Below are 14,904 nucleotides of genomic sequence, written 5' to 3'. Positions count from 1 at the left end.
CACAATCGAGCTACTGAGTAGCGTTCATGCAAAAGCCTCTCCCAGCTCCCTGGCTTGTGAAAAAGCGGACCAACTGTGTCATACAACAGGAGGCAAGTGTTGAGAGAACTGAGAACAGAAGCCTGGTTGTCCAGTGGAAACTTAACACAAGAATAAAGGCTGAAGCTGTGCCCAGTGCTGTCCAGTCAGTTCACCTTGAGCTGGGTGCGGTACATCTCCACCTCCTTGACGTCATCGGGAACAGTTTGGACCTCGCGCAGTCGCTGCTCATACTTCTTCAGCACTCCCTCGGCCCCCTGCGTGTTGCGGATGACCACGTCCACCGTCTTCAGCCTTCAGGCAAGGAGAAGGAAAAGTCAGTGGATGAGGGACGGGGAGGGAAGTGGCGTGGGAGATTTAATGTGGCTTTAATATAATTTTGCATTATTCACTTGCTTGTTTTTGTCAGGGCAATAAGAACCCCGGGAACAGCAACTGGCTACAGAAAGAAAACCGACGAGTCGACTCACTTCTCTAGATAGACAGAGGAGAGGATGTAGGCATGGTCCATCTTCTTCAGGGTGAACTCCAGTTCAGAGCGCAGGACAGGCGCAGTGCTGGACTGCTTAGGAGTGGTATTCAGGACCTCCTCGGTCTTCACGGCCACCTGGTCCAGGTTCTTCTTGATACCCTCAAGCTCTACTTGGACTTTCTGAAAGAGGAGAAAAACAAGCACATGACGATTAAGATAAAGAAAGGACAAATAGCAAAACAAAGGGAGGAAACCTCCTCTGATTACAAACTTCCACCGAGTATCATAATGCTGAATGAGTCCCCTCGATCAGGTCCAAGGAAGCAGTGTGTTCCTGAGCCTGACCTGTGTGTGGACTCTCTGGGTGAGGAGCTGCCAGGGGTTTTGGTGGAGAAGCAGAGAAAGGATCCCCACTAGGCCCAGAGCCAGCAGGGTCCAGAGGAGCTGGATCAGCAGGCTGGCCAGTGGGCCTTCCAGCCAGTCTCCCTCAGTCTCCATAGAGAAACACAGCCCAGGGACTTACTGGACACACTGAGCTTAGACACGACTCAATTTTCTCTTTCTCTCCCTCTTGCGCTCTCTGTCTTACTCTCATGAATCGCCTTCTCCTCTCTCCCTCTTCCCCCGTCAGAGGCTGCGCAGAAGGCGGTGACCATGCCATTCCATTCCCTCCCTCTCGATCTACCTCCGCCCCGCCTATCCACCCTTCTACTGAGTCATCGTTCCTCTCTTTCCTGCTGTACTTGGCTCCTGTACAGTATGTGTATATCTCCTTTCTCAAGCCCCCTTCTTTCTCACATTTCTCTCCCTCACTGCAGAAAGCCCTATCCATAGCTGCAATCTGCTGTAATTAAGCCTCGCTGTCTCCTCTCTCTGTATTTCATTCCCTCTCTTTCTCCCTCATTCTCTTTCTTCCTCATTCTCTCTCTCTCCTTTTCTGTGTAGTGCTTTGTCCTGTTTCTGGTGCCAGTCTGTAGCTTGGTATCAGGGTTGGGGAGTAACGTATTACATGTAATAGATTACAACAACAAAAAATTACAAAAAACTGTGTTACGTTACCAGCTAAAATATTGTAATCAGATTACAGACACTTTTGGAAAAACTAGATTCAAAAAGGATGTTTGTGAAAAAATGATTCTCAATGACATTCAAATCAGCTTTGCAAAAAGGCGCAAGTTCAAGTTCGTTCCGCCTGAGTGAATCTGATCACAAGTCAGAGACCACTATGATGACACACCAAATGCATTAGGATCGCAGGAAAAGAGTAGGAATTGGCTATTGTAGGCTACAGTCCAAGCTATGTCTTCCAATGGTGCGAGTGCTGTCGGCATCCAAAGATGATCCAACTTGAATAAACGCTTGGAGGTAAGGACGACAGCAGATATCACTTATTATTGATAACTACACAGCGCATTGATCTGAATCACACTGGTGCTCTCTCATTTAGGGAGTTTTAGGGAGTTCCTTCCTTCTAAACTCCTCCGTGGTATTGTGCTCCATACTGTCAAAAAACAAGATTAATTTAAGAAGACCACAAGTGGGGCTTTTATTGCTGGATCTAATTTGTGCTGATTCAGAAAAATGCCCATAGGCCTAATGGACACATGCTCAAACTCGCACACTTTGATAGACTTAAATGGCTGCAAATTATTGAAGTATCAAAGTGTCACCAAAGAAAAACGGAAACAACAAGCCTATAGCAAAACACAGAATATGGTATACATTTTTTGCAAATAGCACTTTTCAGTAGTGCTCGTAGAATGCCATTCCATGAGATCAGCATTTATTTTTTTAAACTCAAAGCAATAAGCCTGCATGACAACAAAACCATAGTAGGCTAATAAGTCCTTCGTTTTTGGGTTACGCTCAGATAAAACAATTTGGCTAATCTAGATTTCCATATTTCCAAGTCGTATTCTTGAAGATCAAGGCGTATTAAATGAACTGGAATGACTGGAAATCTGACAGACTTAGTTTTTTTTCTGTAAAGATATAGCCTAATCATATTATTATTGGTAGTAGAAAGCAATGGGTTTGAAGAAGCCTACATAACCAACCCATAAAGTAAAATGCAACATCCATTTATGGCCAGCTATGTAAACGCTAACATTGATTTATCCTGTAATAGATGTTGGTAAATTGGTAATATAAAGGTTTGCCTTCTTCTAATGCCTCTTAAGGGGGAAGTAATCCATTACAATTTTGGACATGTAACTAATGGATTACATTTAGAAAGTAACCTACCAAACCCTGCTTGGTATCACATTTTTGGTGCTTCCCCCTCCATAACAGTTTTACAGTAGCTCCTTGTTAAAAATACATTCAGGGCTCTTTGTGATGTTATTCCCAGTGTTCAAATAAAACACCATTGTTTTTTGGTGATTAACTTCGGTATCTGTTGTGCCATGGACACTAGCACTGATGTGCCCCTCCCCCTCCCCCACCGTTACCTTTACCTGTATATAGGTTATACTTCATTATCCTTTAATTATACAGGTTGATCCACTGAGGGTCTTTTACGGAGGAGACCTGTCCAATAAACAGGTTAGACCTAAGTCAGAATTCTTTAGTTATTACAGTTTAGGTACAGTACCTTCTGGTCGGTGGTCTTCTGGGCACAGTCTTTGAGGGGGTCTTTGTCCACGGGCTTGCGGATGCGGGCCACGGTACGAGCCTCGCAGTCCTCTATCCGTAGACGCAGGTCCTTGATCTGGGTGATGTAGGTCACACACATCGACTCGTCCTGCTCACCTGTGTGCAGCGTGGACATTGTGGAGATCGGTTAGGATGGTAAGGGTGTGGCACTAGTAGCTCCAAGGTTGTGGGTTCAATACCCGCAGGGAACACGTACTCAAAATGTATGCACTAACTGTACTGTAAATCATTTCGTATAGAAGCGCCTGCTGAGTGGCAACAATAATACAATTATTATATTATCATGGTGAGGAGCTTAGGGCAGGAAGGGTGTGCGGTCACTGTAGGTATAGTAAGATAGAGGGTTGAATGTAGTGTGGTGAAACCTTTCCCTTGATGTCTTCCATGTACGTTCTTTACCTTGCAATACCTCATTGCTTTGAATGGAATTACAATTGCAGATAGAGATAGAGAAAGCTATATACCCCCCCCCCCCCACACACACACACCTTTGTGCAGTGCATTCATATGGTTCATGATCAGACATGCATGTTTTCACATGTAGTGTGTCACACACAGCTTGATACGCATTCATACAAAGCATATTTCATTCCGAATGATCCTCTATGCAGGCGACTACACTGTGCAGTGGTATCTCCACACACAGCGAAACACAGCTTGACCACTACCTGAACGTGCTTTCTAAAGCACTATATTGCATGACAAAAAAAAATAAAAAAATAACAAAGCCACATTGGAAACGAAAAATGGACAACAAAAAAAAAGACAAAAATATCATGCACTCAAAAGCTGTAAGAGCTAGCGAAAGCATTGCTGTCAATGTGAACACTGTAAGTTGACGGGGGTGGAGTGACGAAAACTACAAATCGGTAATTTTTGAATGACCCAATCATCCATAGTTCAAGAGCATGGCGGTTCACTGTTGCCTGTGAGAGCTATAGCTTAGCGTGACACACTCACCTTTGGTTATAACCACTGGTCCTGAAAGGTGAATTTGACAGTTACCCAATGTTGCTGAACTGGTGTACAGTAACACGCCCTTCACCCCTGACTACACACATCCACTGTATAAAAGACTGTTTGCTGGTGGTACTCAGAGAAGGAGAGTAGATGCCACCCTTACTGAGATCAAAACTTTATTTTACAGCCGTAGTCACCAAACCAGAAAGTACCCACTAATACCCCATACCAGGCTGTAAAATAAAGGGTTCCAGAGGTTTGTTGTGTTTGTTCATGAGTATGTAGGTGGAACTGACCTTTCTCCACAGAGCGCAGAAGGTTGTCGTAGAACTGTGTGGTCTTAGAGTAGTCGCCCTCGATCTGCATACGGTCGTGTGGACCAAACAGCTGGGAATCCTGACTGTCACGCATGAAGTCCTGATAGTGAAGCTCCAGGTTCCTCATAATCAGCCTGTACTCCTCCACCTTCATGGTCTTAAACTATAGAGGGAAGAGAGGGGAGGGGGAAAGAGGGAGACAGAGAAAGAAGAGAGAGAGAGAGGGAGGAGAGAGGAAGAAATAGGGGGAAAAGGAGAGAGGGAGGGAGGAAGGAGGAAGACAGAGAGAGAAGAAGAGGTAGGAGAGCAGGGGAAAAAGAGAGAGAGAGGTAGAATAAGGAGAGAGGTAAGTAAATAGTCAAGCTGAGGCATGTTCATCTTTAAAAAACCTCCTTGAGAGAGGAATCTATCAGAATTGTCAATTTGTCACTGTCATTCTGAACATGTACCCTGCTTGTATAACAACCTGTTTTAGACGGTCACATTTTATAAAATCAAATCTACAATACAATCAAGGCTTTTAGTTTGTCACGTAATACAAACACTTTGGTAGACACTGCTCCTTACTGTTGTAACAGTATAAGAACTTTCCCCCGCCAATAATTCCATTTGGAAACCCATGAGGTTTTCTAACTCAATAAAACACTTGTCCATGTTTACATGGTCTGCTCTATAAATAACAGAGCTCGAGACTCAACCTCACCGTAAAGCAACAATGGTATGGGAAATCTCCCCATTCAATTCAGCACACTTACAGTAACACAAACAGGGTGACCACTTGACTCCCTATCACAGGGTCACTTGATTGACTGTCTGTGAGGATCACGTTTAACTTAAAAGAGTACAAGTCTAAACTTCAAACAGTTAACTAATTCAAACTATTCTATTCACTATATATCTTTCTAAATGTTTGTTTTAAGATAAACAAAAACACAGATGACTAGTGTTTACCATGGTGATGTTCCAGGTACGTATCTGTGTGATGTCTCTTGTCAGGTACTGCCAGGAAAGCATGCTCTTCATGTCCACATGCATTCTCTGCCACAGGATCAGCATCGACTGGTGACCAGAATCCAGACTGTGGAAGGAGACAGAAGGAAGTGTTATTGTACTGTAAACAAATATAACTAGGGCCCAGAGTTTTTTCATGGCTAGGTCACGAAAAACCAGCCTGGTCCCAGATCTGTTTGTATCATCTTGCCAACTCCTATAGTCATTGTCAGGGAAGACAGCGCAAACAGATATGGGAGGTGGCAAAAAAAGAAAAGAAAAATGGGCTCTGCGTGATCCATTGATGGAGAGCACTGTGTATTGATGTAAGAGTCTCACCTGGACACACTGTCCACAGCCTCCTTGTTGACAGGTGGAACCAGGAAGCAGACTGAAGGCACCACCGCCTCAATGCCTGAGCGGTTAAGGACCTTCCACTTGTTGGGCTGTGGGGAGTTGTTGATGAGAGCACACTCCTCACCCTTATGAACGGTGATCTGCACAGAGGGACAGAGTACATGAGACGTTACAGTCCGCGGATGGTGGATGGCTAGACCAGCATGAATGAATGAACCAGGAAGAATGAATGAATCGGAAGAAAAACGAGTGATGAACGAAACAAACAAATGAAAAGTAAGTCTCTACTTCCTCTACATAGGTAGAGCGTCATTCCTACACCAGATACCTTCAAAATGTGATGATAAAGATGATATGATTACCTCCATCTGTTTGAAGTCACACACGGCCTGAATGGGCAGTTTACCCTTGATGGACTTGGTGGGGTTACGGGGCTTCAGCTGGATTATGGTCTTGGCTCTCTTGTTCAGGCCGGCCACGTGAGTCTTAAACTCATTCAGCTGCTCCTTCTCCTCCTGGTGAAGAAGGGAAATCATTCAAAATCTCCCCCGAAAAAGATGGAACAAAAAGATAAAGAGTTTCCTGGTTTGCTTTCTCTGCATTTGAGCGACTAAAGTTCTGCCTATGACGAGGGCCCATATTCATGAAGTATCTCAGAGTAAGAGTACTGATCTAGGATCATGGAACCCCTTTCCATTCATTATATATAAAAAGCAGACCTGATTCTAGATCAGCAGTCCTACTCTTACGATTTATGAATATGGGTCCCAGAGCTAGGTGACCTCACGTTTTATGTGAGCACAAGCATCCATACGCAGTCCAACTGTGTAGTAGGCTACGCACCATAGCATCCTGCAGCAGGTCCTCTAGTCGCGTGGCCGTAGTGGAGCGATCACAGCTGTACTTCTTCTTCATCATCTCCTGCATCTTCTTCATCCTCTCCTCAGCCTCTTTCACGTCCGAGAAGAACTGCGAAGAAGCACAAGAGGATAAGGGCATGTGTGTTTGAACAATCAATGAGAACATCAACAATTGTGTTTGGAACTATTACTCATGGAACCATGCAGGTTTATGAGCCATTCTCTATTTTGAAAATTATTCTGAGCATCCAAACCTGGTAGTACGCTGTGTTCTCTTTGAGGTGAGCCTCGATGCAACAACACAGCTGGAGGATCCAGCTCCACTGAGTCTGCAGGGCTGCTGTGAAGGCCTGGAAATTAAAGGGGAACATCAAGAGTTGGGCAAAACAGGGTTGTGTTCATTAGACACCAAGCGGGGTAAAACAGACTGAAACATGGAGGGACTACCTGAACTTGTCCAATAAGACATGCTTGTTTTCAGTTGCAAAACAATCTACTACGGTATGCGGTTCTGTGTACTAATGCATACATCCAGGTTTACCCTGTTATTGCACATGGAGACCACTACGGGGTATTGCTGTGCTCACCTCCACTGTCTTCTTGCCGGGGTGGCCCTCCTTCAGCATCTTGTCTCCTGTGGCCTGGATGTCGTTGACCTTTTTCTCTCTCAGCTCCAGCTCACGCATCAGACCCTTCCGAATGAAGATGAGCTATCAATGAGCTATCAACAGCCTTACATTCAGATGAACACTACTCCAGAGTTTGGAAATACTGTATGATCTATTCAATCTTTTTCTATGCTTCAGAAAATGTGCATTTGAGCAACCAAGCTGTCTTAACAGCATTTCTGATATATTTTTCAAGTTATGTATATGCTTTTCTGAGTGGGCGGTTAGACCTACCGAGTAGTTGTCTTTCTTGGCAGTCATGTTGGTGTTGCGGTCGCTCCAGTCGTAGTTGACCTCCTCCTCCTCTTTGTCGTTGAGCCACATCAGCTCCTTGGTTGCCGCGCTGACGAACACATAGAGCGAGTCCAGGTTACGAAGACGAGACTTGGAGGAGTTCTGGGAGAGAGAGCGGTGAAAGAGGGAAGATATAAATTAGATTGCATACTGTGTGTGTGTATATATCAGAATACTGGTGGTAGTTGGCCATAACAGCATCTTTACCCAAAAATATTACATTTAACCCAATAGAATGCTTCTGAATAAAGATCTTACTAGCAGCTTGGCATACTGAAGGTCCAGTTTGCCCAGGTATTGACTGTATGTCCCCTTACTGACTGGGGATAGCTGGCTCTGAGGGACACAAGAGACACACAGGCCACATCAATGTAATGTCACAGTCAGATAGAGAGGATCTAGCACTTGAGGTTGGTAATGAATGTAGGTAATGTCTCCATTCCCTCGGATCGAATACAAAAGAACATGATGTCAACTCATTCAAAGTGATATGGAAATATACGGAGACATGGAGAGTCTATGAAACAAAGTTATTATAACACCCCACTAAAACATATTTCACCTTTGCCCCTTTAAGGTCTAGTACCTCGTCAGCCTTGGCCCGTTCGATCTTGGAGCGGAAGTCCTCCACGGTCTGGTGCAGGCCCCGGTGGCTGCCCAGCTGAGACTCCACGGTGGGCAGGTCCGAGCCCCACTCGGCCTCATCAATCCGCCTCTGACTCTCCTCCACCCAGGTCAGCAGGTCCTGGGCGTAGCGCAGGGTCACCTCGTCCATCTCAGGACGCGCCCTGGTGGAGGGCTGCTGGATGGACTGGATCACCTGCGACTTGAGGCGCAGGTTATAATCGGTGCGCAGGTTCACAAGGCGCTCGTGAAGGCGGTATACCCTGTGGGAACGACACGCATTTGACAGGTAAGTGTTCTGTCCTGTAACACATTTTCTTCAGTTACATGACTATGGTTACGCAACAAGCTTAGGTTTCAATCAGCGTTCATGACTAGAGGAGGAGGGGATATCATTTATAGTTTAGAGAAAATTGTTTTTATCCTAACAAAGCAAATCGTTGCAATCGATCAATGTATATAATATAATAGAATCAAATAGAAAATAGATACTTTATTATCCATTTTGTGAGAAACTGACATGGCCAACACACCTGCGGTACATCTGCTCGGCCTGCAGGTGGCGACCATCTTTGAGCAGCTGCACGTCATTGAAGAGCAGGCGGATCATGCCGTCTGCCTTGTCCAGGTCCCGCTCCATCTCGGCAGTGTGCTGAGCCGGCTTCCCTGCACTCAGGAGACGGATGTCCTAGAGGGAGGAGGGCATACCAATATTAATGTCATTAACCTATGAGCTTTCGAGAGACAGAGAAGGTAAATGGTTTCTATGGTTGACAGACAAGTAATGCCTCCTCCACTTGAAGGATTTTATGGCTTTCCAAAGTTGTTGGAGATAAGATCTTCATTTTATATGTGAGACTGTACTTATCCAGCCCACCTCACGCTGTTGTATGACAGGAGAGGGAATACCGTTCTGATAGGGAGAATTTTCACTGGTGATGACTGGACACATTGTTTACTACCTCATTCAAAACCAGACAGCTAATGATTTTCTAACTGGAGCATCTGACTCCAGTTAGAAAATCACTGGCCTATAGCAGCTTTACATAATTGAGGACAATGGCTGTCCTTAGTTTGTCCCAGCCCCAGTCCCAGCCTCAGTCCCAGCCTCAGTCCCGGTTTCAGTCCCAGCCTCAGTCCCAGCCTCAGTCCCAGCCCCAGTCCCAGGCCCAGCATCAGGCCTCCTCACTGTACAGTCAGAGTGTTAATGGTCCAAGACTCACCGTCTGCAGCAGGGTCTCCAGCTGGTTGAGCTGCTCCTCACACACACCTGACTCCATCTGGACTTTACTGACAATCCTCTGGAGTCTCTCTAGCCTGAGGGAAGAGAAGAGGAGCATTAACACCCATCTGGACAAAACACTGACCTGGTATAACATTTCACTTCTGTACCATGCTAAAAGTGAACGAATCAATAGAAAAACAAACAAACGAAAAAAAATTACGTCACGATTTAGAATATCGAGTATCAAATATAACATATTCCTTGCTTGGCCACAGCTAAAAACCTCATAACATAGTAACACAATTACCCACAACAGCGCAATCACTGAAAGTCCAGAACAAGACACTTACAGCCTCTTTGAATGCAGCAGGTACTCTACTCTATAAGGGTCCGTCACAAATGCCATACTCTTGTCCCTATGCTCTCCCTTTTAAAGTCCCATGTAGAGAGGTGTCGCTTCTTAACACAGCCCCATCGTGTCATGGGAATTCTCTCCCATCTTGGCAGGGACAACAAATGCCTGCTGCGTTGTGTAAGACAGATTTCTGCTGTGCTTGTTCAGCCATTCCTCATCCCAGTTCATGAAAAAGGCTGCCCAGATAGAGCACTGTCCAGTCTGATGAACTTAGTTGAAACTAGCAAATGAGAACTGCCCATTATACTGAAAATGGACCCAGCAAACAAGGCTGTCTTATGACAGTGGACCAGCCCATTTCAAGACAACTCGCAACACAACACCACTCCAGCCATCTAGCCTTATGATATTGGTAATATTGGTATTTGATGTCTTCTGACAGATAATCATATCTGATTAAGTTACAAGAAAGCATTTTGTAAAAATAAAATCGCTCTGTACAAGACTTGGCCCTTGTGAACAGAGGATGTCTTTCTTTGCAATCCCTTCATTGCAAAGGGAAAACATGATTCAATCATAACATCTGGATATGGAGTCTCCGAATTAGGGGAGATGGGTAATATAATTACTGTGCGTTACTTAGCTTCAGATGTTGTTCTTGCAGCGGTTTAAACGGCACATGTAACTACAAGGAAATGGTCCGATAGAATTGGCTTGATAAGAATCCATCCGTCACTTTCTGTGGTTTTTATATGAATCATGATTCATTCTCTGTAAGTAAGTTGCATTCTTCAACGGTCTGATATTCTAATCGACGCTTTGTGGCGCTACTTAAATCAAAGAAACTAGTGGAAACGTCCATCTAAAGTCATCCCTGAAGAGCTTAGAGAAATCAGGCAGGACAGTGTCCGAGACCCTACGGCATCATAGATAGCAAACCTCGGGCGTGCCAATGGCATTACTGTTCAAGAGGAGCTGGCTGTAGACAAACCAGCCGAAACAAGGCCCCAGAGCAGTGCAACCAAGGAAAACTGGGTTTAATCGACTAATGGAGTTAGTTATCCAGGATTCTCTCACACAGACCAATGAATCAATGACCTGTCTTGTGTCGAACAATAACATATTCTACCCATTTTGTAACATGAAGACCAATTATTTTCTAACAAAACAGGCAGAAACTAACAAGGTCTCATGAAGAGAGTAGATATATACTAAACAGAAATATAAACGCAACAAGCAACAGTTTAATTGATTTTACTGAGTTACAGTTCATATGAGGAAATCAGTCAATTGAAATAATAAATTCATTAGGCCCTAATCTACGGATTTCACATGACTGAGAGTACAGATACGCATCTGTTGGTCACAGATACCTTTAAAAAATGGACCTTACAATGGGCCTTAGGATCTCGTCATGATATTTTTGTGCATTCAAACTGCCATCGATAAAATGCAATTGTGTTCGTTGTCCGTAGCTTATGCCTGCCCATACCATAACCCCACCACCCCCATGGGGCACTCTGTTCAGAACGTTCATATCAGAAAACCGCTCCCCCACACGGCGCCATACACGTGGTCTGCGGTTATGAGGCCGGTTGGACACACTGCCAAATTCTCAAAAATTATGTTGGAGGCGGCTTATGATAAAGTGAACATTAAATTCTCTGGCAACAGCTCTGGTGGACATACATGAAGTCAGCATACCAATTGCACACTCCCTCAAAACTTTAGACATCTGTGGTATTGAGATTTGTGACAAAACTGCACATTTTAGAGTGACCTTTTATTGTCCCCAGCACAAGGTGCACCTGTGTAATGATCATGGTGTTTAATCAGATTCTTAATATACCACACCTGTCAGGTGGATGGGTTATCTTGGCATCCCCACTAACAGGGATATAAACTAATTTGTGCACAACATTTGAGAGAAATACACTTTGTGTGCATATGGAACATTTCTGAGATCTTTTATTTCAGCTCATGAAACATGGCACCAAGACTTTACATGTTGCGTTTATATTTCTGTCCAGTTTAGATCCAGATGAGGATTGATGGAATCGTGGAATCAGGAATAATATGGCCAGACATTGATATCCACCACACAGCTTTACTCACTCACCTCTCAAACTCTATCCTGAGCAGTCGTTCTCTCTCTAGGATGGACACGTGCAGACGGCCCCATTCCTTCTCCACATCAATGGGATGGTAGCCTGGAGGGACCTTGACCTGACCAGCATGCACTGCACTCTGTAGAGGGGGTGGTGTAAAATAATAAGTGTTAGACCTCTAGCCATAAATCATACAACCATCTTTATCTATCTATATCAATCTGTCCAAAAAATGACTAGAGTATAATGGAAGGGGATACAATAGAGTAGAGTACAATTGAATACAATAGAATAGAATTAATCGAATAGACTAGAATGCAAACAGAATAAAAAATAATAGAATAGAAGCTCTGTGCATGGCTAACCTCAAAGGACTGGTAGATGAGTTTGGAACGGTGCTTGTCGGCCTCCTTTGCAGGCAGTTCTGTCTCTTTGAACTTCAAGAACTGACGCCACAGGATCTGAAAGAGAGACAGAATGAAGGAGAACATTTTCTTAACGTTCTCAAACGAACGGTCACAAAGGGGACATTTTTGTATATATAAAAAAAAGAATGTGCAGTGAAATGTTTTGTTTTACAGGGTCAGCTATAGTAGTACGGCATCCCTGGAGCTAATTAGTGTTAAGTGCCTTGCTCAAGGACACGTCAGCAGATTTTTCACATTGTCGGCTCAGGTATTTGAACCAGCGACCTTTTGGTTCCTGGCCCAATGCTCTAACCGCAAGGCAACCTACCTTACTAGCTAGTGAATCAATCCATCCTACTCTTGCTTCCTTTTTAAACGCTACATAACACTAAACAGGGTTGAGGACAATTCTATTTCAAGACATTCAATTCAGAAAGTAAACTGAAATTCCATTTGAAATGGAATTGACCCCAACCACAACAGCAGTACTTAACCAAACTGCTTCCATTGACTCTAGTCTAGGTGATGATTCTGATTTGCTAAAGCGGTGACGTGTAAAACTACAGTTCTTGATGAGTTAGTTGACATGTTTACATTCTCACAGTGGGAGTTTCTTGAGAAAGGATTGTAACCTTGTAGCTTTATAACATGTTCCCATGTCCTTAATTCACATACATACACACAGAGCTTGACCTTTTCAATTGGCCATTAAACATGGGATTATCTAAATCCAGTATGGTACTGGATCACTAAAGTGGTTAACCAGATTATTTTGACACCTTCCCAAACAAAGACTCACGCTAACAAAGATAAGGGCTGTTGAAAAGAATCCATAGAAAAGTCAGATGCCTTATTAGAAGACATGGCATATAAACACAAATAGAAACAAATAGAGACTTCTCGAGATACTGCTTTTGCCTGTATTTTGAGAACCATTTTCTAGGAAAAGAGATCTTGGAACTAGACTACCTTGAAGCACAATATACCCAGCCTTGTACTGCTTGTACTGCTCATTCTGATCATGCCATTACATCTGATGAAAAGGAGGTGTGAGCACGTTAAACCCATATAATTGGTGTTCGAGTTGATAAAGGAAATTGGACACAGAAGTGCGTCCTCCTCTGTTTAACTGTACAATTCCTTTGTATGTACTGTACAAGATTTGGAAACAGATTACAGCAACTGATAGGTTCGTGAATGTCATATACATTATCCAATAGGAGAACTTAGCTGACCTAGCCTTTATCTGACAGTCCCTTTTTATCTCCACAGAGAAAGTTGCAGTCACGCAACGTTTTACGATTCAGTGCTAGCCAGGGAATGGGTTGGGGCAGTACGGAAGATTCCACTGAGGTTTAGGTAGAATAATGTTTGCCTTCAGGTCTGCTTTTCTCAGCTCCAGTACCATCCACCCAGATGTCACACGATGCCCGCCATCTCTAGACTGGACACATACTGTAATTGCTCTGTTTGATGTGGTATCGAATGGCAGAGCTACCCGCTTGGTCATAATGGCTTAACTATTTCACGACCACGCGTCTCAGGAGTGCATGACTTCTGTTGATGCATGTGCGCATACATATCAGTAAGAGCTCAGAGAAACGAATCTCCAGAACGATTTGATCATGGGATCACCTCTGAATAGGCTTATGGTAACAGAAAATAAATGAAGGTGTGTGTGTGTGGAGAAATGTAATAAACATAATTCACAGCAATACAAAAAATGCCTTAGCTTCAGACCCCGATATATAGACACAGAAACACATACAGTATATTCAGTACCCAAGCTCCAGTATACACGCTCCTATTGTCACGAGTGTGTGTAGGAACGGACCAAAGCGCAGCGTGGGTATCGTTCCACATATTTACATTTTAATGTGAAACTATGCAAGACACAATAAACCATAAACAAAACAACAAACCGTGACGAAGCGGTGCTACATGCACTAGCTCAAAAATAATCTCCCACAAACACAGGTGGGAAAAACAACTCCTTAAATATGATCCCCAATTAGAGACAACGATGACCAGCTGCCTCTAATTGGGAATCATACCAAACCCCAACATAGAAAAAAGGAACTAGAACATAAGATAGAAAAAAAACGAGATAAACCCCCCTAGTCACGTCCTGACCATCTCTACCATAGAAAATAAGACCACCCTATGGTCAGGACATGACACCTATGTCTAGCAATAAAACTTTATATGACCAGCCACAAGTAGCATTCCAATCCCAGTCACAACAGCGCTACTAGTAACTGTCCAAGTAGGAGACTCACCTCTATCTCCTCATAGCTGCCTGGGAACCTCCTCTCGCCGAAGATAACGACATGGTGGTTTATCCACTGCCGAATGATAGTGACCAGCTCATAGTACTCTGTCCAGCGCAGCTCCAGCTCCTGTATCACAGACACAGCAGGAAACAGCAGACAATAACAGGGTTTAACAACAGACAGCAAGAGCCTTCTCCTGGAGAGCCATGATAACTCGCCTGCTCACACACCACCCTCACTCAATTAGGTGTCAACAGAGAGAGAGAGAAAGTAGTGTGTGTGTGCACATGCATATGTACA

The 14,904-nt window shown here is 44.0% G+C and overlaps 1 protein-coding gene across 1 annotated transcript in view; it reads right to left on the bottom strand.

Moving 5' to 3' along the window:
* The window catches only part of LOC106605061 (plectin), a 239,143-nt gene that overhangs the window by 65,885 nt on the left and 158,354 nt on the right, over positions 1-14,904 (bottom strand). Inside the window, exons 10-27 of the mRNA XM_045717727.1 lie at positions 14,611-14,730; positions 12,290-12,385; positions 11,936-12,063; positions 9,460-9,553; positions 8,770-8,924; positions 8,199-8,499; positions 7,871-7,948; positions 7,553-7,714; positions 7,238-7,342; positions 6,905-7,000; positions 6,634-6,759; positions 6,153-6,305; positions 5,773-5,930; positions 5,395-5,521; positions 4,423-4,606; positions 3,105-3,262; positions 510-691; positions 195-333 (exon numbers count right to left, since the gene is read on the bottom strand). Coding sequence (XP_045573683.1) covers positions 195-333; positions 510-691; positions 3,105-3,262; positions 4,423-4,606; positions 5,395-5,521; positions 5,773-5,930; positions 6,153-6,305; positions 6,634-6,759; positions 6,905-7,000; positions 7,238-7,342; positions 7,553-7,714; positions 7,871-7,948; positions 8,199-8,499; positions 8,770-8,924; positions 9,460-9,553; positions 11,936-12,063; positions 12,290-12,385; positions 14,611-14,730 — 2,562 coding nt within the window. The remainder of the gene's footprint in view (positions 1-194; positions 334-509; positions 692-3,104; positions 3,263-4,422; positions 4,607-5,394; positions 5,522-5,772; positions 5,931-6,152; positions 6,306-6,633; positions 6,760-6,904; positions 7,001-7,237; positions 7,343-7,552; positions 7,715-7,870; positions 7,949-8,198; positions 8,500-8,769; positions 8,925-9,459; positions 9,554-11,935; positions 12,064-12,289; positions 12,386-14,610; positions 14,731-14,904) is intronic.

The sequence above is a fragment of the Salmo salar genome, chromosome ssa05, assembly GCF_905237065.1.
Source record: "Salmo salar chromosome ssa05, Ssal_v3.1, whole genome shotgun sequence".
Taxonomy (NCBI): Eukaryota; Metazoa; Chordata; class Actinopteri; order Salmoniformes; family Salmonidae; genus Salmo; species Salmo salar.
This window is presented reverse-complemented; position numbering and strand designations above follow the sequence as displayed.